This window comes from Montipora capricornis, chromosome 9, assembly GCF_036669925.1.
Source record: "Montipora capricornis isolate CH-2021 chromosome 9, ASM3666992v2, whole genome shotgun sequence".
NCBI classification, from domain to species: domain Eukaryota; kingdom Metazoa; phylum Cnidaria; class Anthozoa; order Scleractinia; family Acroporidae; genus Montipora; species Montipora capricornis.
Genome location: NC_090891.1, coordinates 21,491,319 through 21,506,081, shown reverse-complemented (window position 1 = coordinate 21,506,081; position 14,763 = coordinate 21,491,319). Strand labels below are relative to the sequence as shown.

Sequence of the window (14,763 nt, the reverse complement as noted above, 5' to 3'; positions counted from 1 at the left end):
AATGTTCGTGTTTTTACGATCTTTCATGAGAATTCGATTCAGAGTTATATCAGAAACCCATAAGGGTTGAAACGTGTAACGGCCCCTTGTGTGCTAGGAAACAAGCTTCTGAATATTCGATTTGCTAAGTACCATATTTGGAACAACAAGAGCGAGGGGTTTCCACATATGGTACTTAGCACTGAAACATTCAACCAATCAGTTCGCACTGAGTATTCGGAAGCTGTGAACGCGCGTTACACGTTTCAACCCTTATGGGTTTCTGGTTATATATAAAAGCTATGTTATTTTTTTCTTCATCTGTCTTTTGTCTTGTCTTTTACTGTTAACTCGATCCGGCTTTTACGGTACTTTTTGGTGCACACGTAAAGCCGAAATATTTTTTGACCTGGCATCAGATCAGACTGAAAAGAAAAGGTGTTATGAAACGGAAACAACATCTTCAGACCTTCCTTAGAGTGTGTAATAAACGTTTTCTTAATGCAACTGTAAGACATGCATGACACGCAGGAAAACTTCCATCAGAGCAATTTGCATTTCGGCTCTTACAGACTGTTTAAAGAAGAAACCAGTGAGTTTTACTCAAGAGCGTGTTTTGTTATCTTTAAACTGAATTTATTACAAAGCTTAAAAACACTAAAAGACCTAAAAATGGGACAGGACATGACAAAAAAATTAAACGTGTGAACGTGTGAGCCTCTGCTGGCACGACGTCTGGGTGACCGCACAAATGGTCTCGATGACCCCCCACTTGAAAAAACTTCACTGGAACACTGCAGTTCAATACCTGACCCAAATCAGTGCCTTTTGTTTTTGTGTAACACGTACCACATGTAGTTTTCAGATTTATATTAGCGGGACGATGGGGCTGGAAAACGAAGAAACTATTGATACTGAGTCAATTTCGTGAATTCTGACCTTGGTCCGATCCGCACCTGCATCGCTTTGCTGAAGGAAAAAACCTTTTACGTATTTAGCAGTTAATCAGCTTGCATGGAGAAATAAATACCACGCAATAGTGTTTTTTCAGTTGTGTTTGGATAAATACATTTCAAATTTGAAAGTGACTGTGTCCCATAGCAATTTTTCACTTTAACGTGAGAAGAAGAAAATGAATTAAAACTGAGAGAAAAACGTTTTGTCGGTAGACTGATTGAACTTTTACTTTAAGGTGGGCAGACACGAAGGGTCATGTTGCAGCGACATGTCCCATGCAGCGACAAAAAGGTGACTGTGTAGTACACACTGAGGCAACATGCATTAGGGTGGTGTAGCGGGGACATACAGCAGGGGCAAAATCACAACATCTACACACACATGAAAATGTTGCCGGTACATGTTGCAGGGATATGTTGCAGCGACGTTTCCCATTAAGTTCAACTTGTTGAACTTCATGGGACATGTCGCGGGGACAAAACAACCCCCAAATCGGTGGCACAATTATAAAAGTATCAGTTCACACGAGGGTATATGTCTTTGCAACACATCCTTGAAACATGAACCCGCAACATTTTCATGTGTGTGCAAATGTGGTGATATTGTCCTTGCTACATGTACCAGCGAAAACGGATTAATAGTTGAGTTACGAAAACGAATGAAATGAAATTCCCTCGTTTTTTGACGAAACGGAAAATTGAAAGTCTCGTATATTGATTAAACTAAGTTCACAAAACGACAGTTAAGCAAATTCTTTAGAGGCTAAACAGTGGTTCTGTATTTCGTTTCCATAACGTGTATGCACACCTGCCGGCCTGCGTCATAATACAGTACTGTTGTAATTAATATCGTTCTTTGACTGTAGAGAATCAGTTTACTAGAAGGAAGTGTTTATCTAGTATTTCTGTGAATTCAAAAGGCTTTTCCCCCCTTTAATTACTGAGGGGACGATGAAAGCCTTTCTCTACGTTTCGCTGTCGCTTCTGACCATTTTTGAGGTCGTCCTGTCCCAAAACGTGGATTGGCTCAAAGTCTCCGAAACGGAGCTCCTGAAGCTCAGAGGTGAACATCTAAATCAAAAGTCAGACATCTTTTTCCTCATCGATACCTCTGGCAGTCTATCCGGCAGCGATTTTAACGAAGAAAAAAAATTCGTAACCAATCTGCTGAACGAGATAAGAGTCTCCAATGGTGGTACTAGGGTTGAAGTGATCCCGTTTGGAACTACTGCGAGTATTTACATTGACCAGATTTCCTCGGCCTCTCTAATGAAGAACAAATGCACCTTCAACGCTAAATTTAATCAATTGAATAAAAATATAAACGGATTCCTGACCAACATGAAAGACGCGTTTAATCTGGTAAAACAGGTGTCTTTCGGTACCTTAAACAAGGACAAGAGAGTACCCCTGAAATCCTTCAAGACAACGGCAATCCTGATAACGGATGGCAAGTGGAACACACCATCGAATGATCCAAGTCCAGTTTCGCTAGCCCAGGAAATTCGGGCTGCTGGTGTTGAGGTCTTTGCTATAGGTGTCGGTTACATTGATTATGGGCGACTCCGTCAAGTCGTTGAAAACCCAGATAAACAGGCCTTCCATTTGCAAGATTTTACCCAGTTTTCTGAACTTGCGACCTACCTTAGAGGAGGTAAGACTGTCTTTTGTTCAATTCACCGTCCTTCGCGATTTATTTTAATTTGGCTGAAATGGCTTTACCGACTCGATCCTGAATGACTTGGCATTTAGAAGTTGGCCGCAACACTGGGGCTGAATAAGATTCCTTTGTGGAACGAATGGACTTTTGTCATGCAGGGCTTCAAAGACTTCACTTGCTCTAGGTGTCTAATCACACCAAATGGACAAAATTGTTTCAGAGAGATTCAAACCAACATCAGGGTCATAGAACTGAACAGATTTTTCTGCGCCAAACGATCCTTTCGAATTAAGTTATAAACGTGTTGCTGCACTTAATTCACAAGGACCGTAAGTGCTTGTTGCCGATATAACGAAAACTCTGATTGGATAAGTGCTAATAAAACAGAAAACTAAAGGAAATAACCAAGCCAGATTGGTTTTTCCCTGCATATATTGACGTTATTTGGCGGCTTATTTTCAAGAAATGACTCACCGAAATTTAGCGAACCAAATTGTAATAATTTGTTCCGAAAATATTCTTTTTCGAAGGAATACGCGTTCGTTCATCTTACTTGTAGGCTTCCAAGCGACGTATGAACTGATAACGCTCGTGATGAGGATAGGTGATAGCCAACTTAATATTAACCTCGAACGTTCGGTTCTTACGGTTAAATCTCAGTTAATTGCTAGTTATTCATAATTTACAAAATAGAGGACTTTTTCCGTGTTTAAATAGCCTCATCTAAACACGAGGGGAGTTGGAGAATTCTCGACAGTTATGCAAACCCGATAAGCAGTCGAGGGTTTGCATAACTGTCCAGAATCCCTCTAACTTCCCCAAAAATAATTCGACAAATGAAGAAAAATGTTGGTTTTTTTACTTCTGGATTGAAACAGATATCTTGATACACGCTCATATTTCCGACCAGCCAATCAAAACGCGCGTCTGACAACACATAACCAATCAAAATTCGTGTGATGTCAGAGCCGTGTTTATATACTCTCATCTAAACACAGCTATTGACCAACGAGAGTACGCGTACTGTCCTGATTATTTTATAAAAATGTAATGTAATTATCACCAAACAGCCATGTTATAGTGTCATGTGAAATAACATTATTCTTGTTAAAAAAAATGCGCTCAATATATTGACGGAATTATGTCATCATAGCAACAGGAAATTTTTTTTTGAAAACTCATTATTTGCCTTCGAGTGCTCGTATCTCCAAAAAAAACTCAATAACGTTCACAAATTGATTTGCAGGATAAGTTGAAACTATCTGCAAAAGGAGCTATCTTGTTGGATATTTAAGGTGGCTCTGAATCCGCTCAAGGGATATTTTCAACTGTGCAGTGCGTTTCATCACTTTCCCGCGATATAAAAGAGTGATGATTCTTTTTTGAGATATAACAGTTTAAAAACTAAATACAGGTTGTTTTACTTAGCTTTCTTATTGGACAGATGACCTATTACGTAACAATAATGATTGCATCTTCAACTTTAGCAATAATTGGTTTTCATAAGGTTTGGAACACCAGTAAGTAGGTAACTTAAGCTTACGATTTCAAAAATTCAACCTCTCGTCTTTGAAGGAACTTTGCTAGAGTTTCAATCCGTCCACTCTGTCACGCGTTGACGCAATGTGAGAGAATCGAAAACCCGTCTTTGTGAAGTTAAGTTCTTCAGAAACCCTCAAGCCTTTCCACTTTGTTGCCTACGAAGGAAAACAAAGAATTGTGTGTTGTAAGTACCATACGTTCCTTTCCACATTAAACCTGTAAGTTGCTTCGTGGAGTTCTCATTGCATTCTCTGTCGTGGTTACGTAAGTTTCCTTGCATCGCATACAGCAATTCAGGACCACGGTCGGCTGGACGATTTTCCTTCACCATGCTATTTGACTACTTTTCGTTTGTTAACTATTCCATGCAGATCCTTATGAACAACTATGGGAAACGCAAGATGTAGACCCGTCTAATTGCCAGAACAACTGCGACGTGAAAGCAACCTGTGCTTGCGGTCTAGTAAACGGAGATTACAAATGTGCGTGCCCTTTGGGTTATTATGGCTCTGGAGTCGTGGGGCAGTGTATACGTAAGTATTGTCTATTTCAAGTATTGAGTAAGGACAGTCGCTGTCGCGTAGATAGTCTTGAATTGTTGTGACAGAGTTCACTGATGAATTAGAGAGGATCCTTGCTTTTTTAACATATGTCACCAAGAAAGGCGTACTCCAAGTAGGGGCGTAGCAGCATTTAAACCAGTAAGCCTGGGCTTACAAACTTTTGGGCATAATTACCTACAGACCGAGAGAATGTCTTCGTTTATGGATACATTGCTACAGCCTATCGCGCGAAAACAACAAATGTTTATTAAGGACACAACTGATTTTATCAGTTTCATAGAGAAAACAAAGATCATAGCCAAAAACACAATTTAAGTATCGATGGACGTGTCTAGCGTGTACACAAATAAACCACAAAAAGAGGGAACGAACATAGTTTGCACGCTTCCTAAGGCAAATTCTACTTTTTATATCCTTAGCAAAAACTTGTTCCACGTCAATGCGGATAACTATCTCCAAACACATGGAACCCCCATGGGGACAAAAACGTCAGTCTCGTTTGCCAGTATTTTCATGGCGCAAATTAAAACAAATTTAATACAACAAAGTGATGCCAAGCCAAAACTATGAAACTGATATATTGATGATATTTTCTCCCTTTGGGACAGCGATAAAACACAGGTAGATCATTTTATTGAACAAGCTAACAAATTCCACACTACCATGAATTCACGGCCGTAATATCACAGAACGAAATCACTTTCCTCCACAAAGTGGTATTTAAAGGACAATGATTAAAAAACGAATCCACCCTGGACGTTAAGACGCATTACAAGCCGACTGAAACTTTTCAATATACACACTTCAACTCATGCCAACTCATGTTTATGTTTCCTGGTCAAAGAGCAAATTCTCATTACTACCCAGCAAAGAAAGCTACAGTATTACTTTGGAGAAAAGGACTTTTTGATTTTGGGAGTTAAAGGGTTTTAATCATGATTTATGTCACCGACCTTCCTGTCATTTGAGAACACTATTTTCCACATCAATTGCACTCTATGCCGATACGGTCTATTGGGTGAATTGTTTTCCTTTGCAGTGTGTCCCCCTTCAACCTATAAAGATTTTTCGGGACATGCAGATTCGTGCACAGCTTGTCCTCTAAACTCAGGTCATAAACACATTGGCAGCAGAAGCCGTTTGGATTGCGAGTGTGACACAGGATACCAGGGTACTCCCGAAAATGGAAACGACTGCACAAGTAAGTGATCCAAGCCTTACGCTTACTTCTCCGCGGTTCACTCGTACCGTACCACAAACACCACAATATGCACGCGCATAAAAGGAGTGGAATGCCATAACTTTCTTATGTATAATCTTTTGTCTTGTGGTGAGGTTTCGCCATTCTGTGACGAGGTTTGATGATTACGTGTTGTGCTTCCAGCATGATGTGACGAGTTGTTCTTTTGACGTACTGTGTTTTCCTTTTAATATGGTGAGGTTCTTTTATGACGTCGAGTTTCTACCTTTGCGCTCTTTCTTTTTTATAAGAATATTGTTTTCCCGGCCCAGGCTGAATATTTCTATTTTTCTGCCGATTTTACGCTGAAAATACCCTTGTAATATTCTTAATTATAGCTTATGACTTTTTTTAAGGATGTATTGGGGTATCAATTACAAGTGTTTGGTGTCCAGATCTGTATCGCGTTACATTGTGCACGTGCTCCATCGCTGTTCGTTGCAATCGGTTAGGTCAAGATGTCACGTCAGACGACACTTTGCCGTTTTGGCTTAAAAAAAAGCATTTCTCACAGAAATGTATTGTATTTACAGATTTTTAACGCACAAAATTATCATTGTAAACCATTTACAATTTCGCACAAAATCATATTCTTTTCATAATTCAGCTTCAGGTTTATTCTTAAAACAGTCTTGAAATTTCGCAAATTTCAGCCTCGATATTCTTATCAAATATATTTTTATAAAAAAGAAGAGTGTGTGTGATTATAAACAGAGCACGTCAAAAGAAGCAGGAGGCGCGGTGGCCTCATGGTCAGTGTGCTCGACTCCGAATCAAGTGGTCCCGGTTTGGGTTCTGGTCGGGGACATTGTGTTGTGTTCTTGGGCAAGACAATTTACTCTCACGGTGCCTCTCTCCACCCAGGTGTATAAATGGGTAACGGCGAATCTAATGCTGGGGCTAAGCCTGCGATGGACTAGCATCCCATCCAGGGGGGAGTAAAAATACTCCTAGTCGGTTCATGCTACAGAAACCGAAGATAAGCGCCGGCGACCTTACGTCAAAAGAAGACTTCAACACATCATGTTGGAAACACAACACGTTACCAGCATAGCTCGTCACATAATGAGAAAACCTCACCACATAATGGCAAAACGACACCACATAATAATGTTGCCACAGTACACTATGACAAAACTCCAAAACATCAAGACAAGACCAAAAGAATATGAGAAAGTTGTAGCTTTAAGTATACTGGGACCAAGTTTCCACTGTATTGTAACGGAGAACAATAAACCACAGCAACTGGAGAACTTTACTCTCTCACGGCGGGAAAATCCTTCCCACTCCTAAAGCGCACTACACTATAGATACGCAATGCGTATATACAATACACTGAGCACAATACATACATTCTTACTTGCATTGACCACTCTCCCACTGGGGCTTTTGAGGGCCAATATATTAATTAAACGAACAGAAAAGAGCAATAACTTTTTTTCGAGAATCGGCCGAAGGCAAACCAGTTGCCTGTTTGCAAGCGCAGCCGAGTAGTTGATCCAGAGACTACCAGAATCAAATTGAACGCAACGTGGTCAGAACGGGATCTTGAACCTGGGATCTTCGGATCTCATGGCAAAGCCCGAACCACTGAGACGAACTAGCTCCTTAATAATAATCGTTAAACACAAGACCGATTGGGGCTTCAATCAATCGTTCTCACCGTCTTGTATCAAATTTTTAAAAGTATATTTTGCACTTCATGAAGGTCAGTGAAATGCTTTTTGCAGGATCTTAATCCTAAATTTCCCCAGCATGGTTTAAAAAAGTCCCTAAACATTTCTACAAGTTAGATATCACAGCTTTGAATAGCCAGGTGAGAAAGAAATGATCGAAGTGCCCAAATGACGTCGACTGTGACTTTTCCTAAAGGCTCGAGTTAGCTGAGAAACATCCCCAGTGAATGCCGTTGCCTCTAGCCTCAACAGTAGGTTTGTGAATTCTAACACATTTTTAAATCGCTAGTATTCCCTTACAATAGTCAACACACACCTTTCTGCAATCCTTTTGTGTGTTTTCAATAGTTAGGAAATGTGAAACGCTACCTATTCCCACCGACGGGAGGATTAAAGGCGGATCCTGTGACCGATCGTACCTGTCATATTGCACTTTCGAGTGCGATGAAGGATATCGACTTACTGGTAGTGAGACCAGACAATGTATTGTAACATCCACGAACGTCATAAAATGGAGTGGCTCAACCACGCAATGCGAAGGTATGTTTTTATATTAAATAAAATCGGTCAGCCGGTTTCCTTAGTTTGAGCCAACTATATACGAAAACAGACCCATGCACGACTCCTTAACAGCAAATGTTGAAAAACCGAGGATTTGATTAACTACTGGTATTTGAGTAGGTCCTTGTTCTCCTTACGTTTTCTCTATGGTGTAATGCAGATAATACCAAATGGCCAAAGGTGGATGAAAAAGGTTCTTCAAAGATTTTTAACGGAATGTATGATTTACTTTTTTGTAAATTCATTTATCATAAACGCATTTGTTTCGTACAATTAAATGTTGGGAGAGATTGCACGCAAAGATTTCATATTAAGTGTTGTTCCATAAAAAGATTATAAACCTCGAACGCTCTTTTACTTCCTTACGGTAAAGATAAAGACCCTTGTGCTGCTGAGTGGCTAACAACGTGTTTAGAACAATGCCTTGGTCAGGACTGATAGTCTTTTTGTAATTGCTTTTCCAGTCACCAAGAATTTTGGTGGTCATCAAGATGTGCAAAGCCTCTGCCTATCTTGTCTCGACGCGCTTCGTAAGAAACAAAAATATCCTCCGTCGAATTCGTTATACGGCAGGAAACCAGCATAGTCTAGGAGTAAGACTCATATATGTTGTTGGTAAAATCCGTTCTCAGGTTGAATCCATTTTTACCAGTCTCGGTCACAAATGTTGTAACACTGACGGAAAATGTTCCCCTCTTCCCCTTTCAGTGTTGATGTTTATGGGTTTCAGTGCAAGAACTAACCTGTAAACGCAACATTAGAACGGTAAACGCAACCTTGAAGGGAGGGAGGAGGAGGGCTGCGTTATAAATAGCTTGGAATCGAGTTACGTGCTATTTAAGAGAGGTGTTACAACTATTTATGACCGAGGTTGTAGGTTAAAACGGATTCAGCATGAGAAGGGACTTTACCGCGGCAACATATACCCAGGAGAATAACTGATAAAGAAATTTGGTTTTCTTAATCTGCAGTGATTAGGTGCCCTTATACGGTTGTGGCTAATGCTAAAAATGCCGCGGGTGACTGCACAAGTGATGGTCTGGAGTACCGAACAAACTGTAGCTTTGTGTGTGCTCGCGGCTATGAGCGATCTGGAAGTGAGACAGTCACATGCCAGCTAGATGGCCAGTGGTCCCCAGCCCACCCAGAGTGCATACGTAAGTGACTTCCCCACTCAGAGTTGTGTTTGTGTTTGTGTTAGCTTTTTATTAGCGTAGGTTGATAATCTTAAATATAACAAATCCACCTTTTCAGGGATCACATGTCCTGCACTACCGACTGTGTCTGTCGGTAGTTACCTTCCTGCCATGTGCGATGACCAGCCTTCGTTTGTCGACCAAGGCTGCACACTACATTGTCCGGATGGGTATCATATCTCGTATGCCTCAACTGTGATAAGCAGTGACTTGAGGAGGTGCTTAATCAATGGAACCTGGGAGTACAGAGCTGTTTCCCCAACTTGTAAAGGTACATATCAAGAGTGATTTGGCATCGTGTTAGAAACCATAGCTGGAGCTCCCGGGCAAAAAATGACTGAGCTAATTTCAAAAAACCCACACGCAAGTGTTACTCCGACGTGTTAGTCCGTGTGCCGTAACTGAAGCGATGCTGAATCTCCCAAACATGGCAACAAAATCTATGTGTTTTTATTGTTGTTTCGACCCGTAAAAACCACAGTATTTTCCAAGTAAAAAAATATGTTGCTTGATTTCAAGATAAACTTTCATGTGAACCTTTAAACCTAGAACACAGAACCTAGAACACACAGGAACAAAGGGTTTTTTGTTCCTGTGGTTGGCACATTTGAATAACAAAAGCAATGTTGTGAACAGATATCTTCCCTATAATACACCGTATTCATAAATGGCGGCTAACTAATTATTCTTTTGTCTCTATGCTAATCATCCTCCTCGTTAGCACGAGCAAAATTCAAAAAAAAAATCTCCAAAGTGAGGCTAGTGAGGATGATTAGCGCAAAGACAAAAGAATAATTTCTTGGCCGCCATTTATGAACACGGTCTATTGGATGAGGTTTAGCATAATAGCAACAATTATCAAGGCTGTGGTTTGTGATGTGACCTCATATGCCCTAAGCCTCTTTGCTCAACCAGGTTCTCCCTCAATTGAAGGATTATTCTTAACTGTCACTTTTTTTCAGGTGAAGTATTATCGTTCATTTTGGTCACTGAAAGCTTGATAGGGATCATGGAAAATGAACATATTTTCTTTTAAACAGCCGAACCCCAATGTCTGGACTCGCAGGACTGGAACCTGGGAACGTTTGATTAATAACCCCTTCACTTAACCACTAGACTAGACTACCAAATCACTAACTGCGAGGATGTCATTTTTTATTAATGTCAATAAGTTTTTCTTCCAAAAATGCCGCTGTAAACGTGTATTAACACCTGCTAAGAAGCAAGCTTACACAGTGAAAAATGTCGGTTACCAAACTTTAAAAGAAATTTAACAATTTTAAAATCAAGTTTCAGACCGTTATTCAGCAATGATTTTATATACTGTAGAAAACAGACGACTTTTTTAAAAGACATGTTACATGCCGAAACATGTCTTTTAAAAAAGTTGTCTGTTTCCTACAGTATTTATCATACTTGCTACTATTGCGATTTTATACACATGCTAATTAGTTTTGGTAAATAATCGGGAATTTTTTTAGTCTGTTGATCTTAAGTGGTTAAGTGGATAAAAACAGTTCCTTCAAAGTGCTCCGGGTTCAAATCCTGTCCAGAGTCTTCCTTTTACTTTTTTCTTTTTATTTGCTGCCACAAGTCCTGGGACAGAGTGATCAAAATGGAGGATAATACTTCATTAAGGCAAACTGACAATGAAGGGTAATCCTTCATTTGAGAAAGAGATCGTGTTGCTTGACACCTTACCGCTAAACCTGCCACATTTTGCAGGAGACAACACCAATAGCTCAAATCGGAAAAGATTGATAGCCTGAGAACTAGACTTTAGGGGACGCTTATAACCGGCCATAGTGAAAAGTACGGTTCATTCCTTTGGTGCATTCTCAGCTTCACTCTTTTAGATTACTTCAATTTTATAACTGTCTGCTTCTTTAAAACCTTGCTGTCACGACCATCATACTTTCCATTTTCATTTTTGTTTTGAGCGACATCAGATCCCAGTCTATCACCACTTTGTAAAGTGAGCTAATATTATTTTTGCGAATTGTAAGGTTCTTTAATTAAGTAATTATTTCTCGCTGAGTTTAAAAACTATTTTTGTAGGATGGGGCCCATGATTTATAAACCTTGTCTCAGAAAACTTGAAAGTGTAACCATTTATGAATGAAATTAAAAATGCTCTAAGAGTTCTGCCGAGTTGAAAAACACGACCTTCCGCGCGGCCAAGCCAACCGTTCATCGGTCGTGGTGCTATCCATGCCTTCAAGGCGACGTTCATAACAATAAGAGGCCCCGGTTTGTTAAAAATTTACAATATGTCAACGATTTTTTAAGTTCAAATATTTTGGTCAATATCCAGTTCAATTCCGTAGTTCAAAGTCCAAAGTTTAAAGTCCAAAGTCCACATTTCTTCACCCAACTATAAAGTTAAGAGCGTTCGTAGGATAGTTATTGACCTTTAAAACTGTTGTTAACGGCGTTGACTCAAAGCAAAACCAGTAAACAGATGCTTTACAATTTTCTACGACGATATTCTAAAATATTTCACACTTTTTCAACAATACCGAGAGAAATTAGCCTCGTAAAATTAAATGTGTTGCCGAGTCATATGATGACCGGATATTGCACGGTGAAACGAAAAAGACTCTTTTCCGGTCATGCGTGCACAAATCTTAAATACATATTTCCCCGTTGATCTGTAGCGTAGTTGTCTGTGGTTTGGTGGTCATCGCGATTGCCGCAGCCAAATCGCACCCCCCCCCCCTCCCCCTCCCCCTCCCCTCCCCCCCAAAAAAAAGGAAATAGAAAAAAAATCCAAAGTCCAAACACAGAGCCGAAAAAAAATATTTGCGTTCTTTATGTTGCTGCTTTCACTTCCACCTTACTTTCTAGTGAAATTTCTTTTCAGATTTTAGACGTCCTTTACTGACATGCCCGTCTGCAACAATCCAACAAGATAATGACCCAGGCACAAATGTAGCTACTGTTACCTGGGACTTCTCCTTTAACGACAACTCGCTGGTGGAAAACGAGCCAGGAATAACAAATGATTCTTTTACCATCACTTTGAAGATTAATGGCGAATACATGGACACCGATCTCCCAAAGCTATTGGGAATAGGGTCGAACCAAGTAGAGTACAATGTTACAGATAATGCTGGAAATTCAGCCCAGTGCTTATTCTTGGTTATGGTGGCAGGTAAGGCAATCAGCATCAATAATACCACATTTGAAGCCCGTTGCAGGGAATCGTTAGTTCGTTATTCCAGACGTTAGTTCATTAGTTCGTTATGGTTTTCCTTCAGGAATGATATTCAAATTCATTCTTAGTTAGGAATCGAGATATTAGGTTTCTATTGCTAGCTCTTCTGAGACAGGGGAATCCAGTTGGTGCTGGGGTTTTCACCCAGGGGAAAAGGTTTGGTCTGATACTGGTTTTGATACAATGATGAAATTAAAAGTGTACATGTGTTGATCATGTTTCAATTTCAGGTAATTTGAGTGGACGCTTACCCTTGACGCAGTCAGCCATTGGGCTTCTAAAACTGAATGAAACCCAACGGTGGTCTTATTAGGCCATCCTCGTTTTTTCTCCATTTAGCGTCGTCCGACCGACCCATTGTTTTGGCATTTTCAAAACTGAAAAAAAAATTAACGAAGTATTTAAACCATTTTTATTTCGCATAAGAATTTCGGTGGTTGATTCTTTTTTCCCATGTTGTTTTAATTTTACAATAACACCAAACACTTTTTCCGCCATATTGATTTTGGGTTCGTGTCTTGTTGTTTCCAGGCTCCACAGCAATGATGCTGAGGTACCAGGCCTCCTATTCCCGAGAGTTTTTTTTTTTTAATTTATTATTATTTTTTTTAAAATGCGACTGACCGACCCAATATCAGGAAACTCATTCGAAGCTAAGCGAAAAAAAAAAAGAAGAAGCGTATGGCCTTAGCTCTAGGGAAGGGGCTTCCTCGAATAAGCCCGTTGGTTCCGAGGCCCTCTCGCCATAATGCGTGATTCATGCAATTTAATAATATATAGATTTGGCCGAGCCTAAAAGCGGTGCTCCTGGGTTGTTTATTCTTACTGGCTGTAGGATTAGTGACAATTAAAGGCTTTGGAATTGTCCACGTTTTGCTTTTTTCGGATATTGCTCAAGTATGTCATTTTCTTCGCTGTCTAACTAGTGAATTCGACAGTAAATTTTGCTGGAAAAACCGATATCGCTCTCATCAGGTGCACTCAACGTTAGTTTTCGGTGAAATATGTGTTCGGAAGAGTCACTGCTCTACGAATTACGGCACTACGTTGTGAAATAGCAACAGATTTCTTAATTATAACATCACCTAAAAGATTCTCATCCAGGGAAAACTAGTCCCTTACGTTTTCGGAAGGGATGTTTTTGCAATTTTTGGCACTTAAAAAGGTCATCTAGAAGTTTCGGACGAGCCAATGGTTCGTTTGTAAGTTCTTAGAAGGTAACGTTCAGCTTGAAGAGATCATTCTGTAAATTTTCAGATACTTCAATTTTCAGCTAAGATATTCGAACAGATCAAATTTTCCTAGGTGATAAAAACATCTCTTTAGACAGTCATCATACATTGCAAGGAGCCTAGAAATGTTTCTAAAAGGCTTTGGGCTTAATTTGCTCGTTGGGTGGCCTTGACTCATCCTTTCGTGATTGCGATATCAGTTTTTCGGATGAAATTTACCGTGGAATTCACCAGTTAACCAATTAATTTTTCTCGAATCACATGAGTTGCAAATCCTCAGCAAGCGAAGGGTAAAGGAAAGAAGCCATTTCAGAGTCGACTGTCAAAAGCCATCGAATAGGAATCACGTTAAAATTCGTAATCATAGACGTTACCATAGCTCGTGATCATGTGACAGATCGTCTTTGTTGGTTCAAGGTCAAAACTTAATTCCACTTTATCTCTGAAAACGGGATCATTTACATTTTGATGTATTTCATTGAAACATGCTAGCTTGGCTTAGAACCAGAATCGGCAAGAAGGGACAAACTTTAAACAAGATCTCCAACAAATTACCTGTATGTACTATAAACAAGCTGGTGATATTTCGTTTCTCCTTACTCATTGCGATTACGTGTTTATAACATAAGGGCAAAATTTTCTTGTCATTGTTGAGGCACATCGAAGAACAGTTAGGCAAACGGACTAAAAAAACCTCTTGTTTGCTGGCATTTTAAAACCAGACAAACCAGCAAGCAAATCAATTATTTCTGTCCAAAAAGAGTACAGATGATTGTTATATAATTCCAGTTGAGAACAAAAATTCGAGATCCATTCGTGAACGAAGGTAAAAAACGATTAAAACACTTTTTAAAAATGTGCATCCACTTAAAATAACTTATCCGTAGAAATAACAAACGGTTTAGTGTTTAAGAAAAGAATTTGTGGAGTAACTTCTTCCA

General features: G+C 39.7%; 1 protein-coding gene across 1 annotated transcript in view; it reads left to right on the top strand.

Moving 5' to 3' along the window:
- Window positions 1-1,761: 1,761 nt before the first annotated feature.
- Window positions 1,762-14,763, top strand: part of LOC138016688 (sushi, von Willebrand factor type A, EGF and pentraxin domain-containing protein 1-like) — a 71,833-nt gene continuing 58,831 nt past the window's right edge. The window contains exons 1-7 of the mRNA XM_068863877.1: window positions 1,762-2,589; window positions 4,509-4,670; window positions 5,740-5,901; window positions 7,965-8,156; window positions 9,149-9,334; window positions 9,432-9,644; window positions 12,237-12,527. Of these exons, the coding sequence (XP_068719978.1) occupies window positions 1,887-2,589; window positions 4,509-4,670; window positions 5,740-5,901; window positions 7,965-8,156; window positions 9,149-9,334; window positions 9,432-9,644; window positions 12,237-12,527 (1,909 nt within the window). The 5' untranslated portion in view covers window positions 1,762-1,886. The remainder of the gene's footprint in view (window positions 2,590-4,508; window positions 4,671-5,739; window positions 5,902-7,964; window positions 8,157-9,148; window positions 9,335-9,431; window positions 9,645-12,236; window positions 12,528-14,763) is intronic.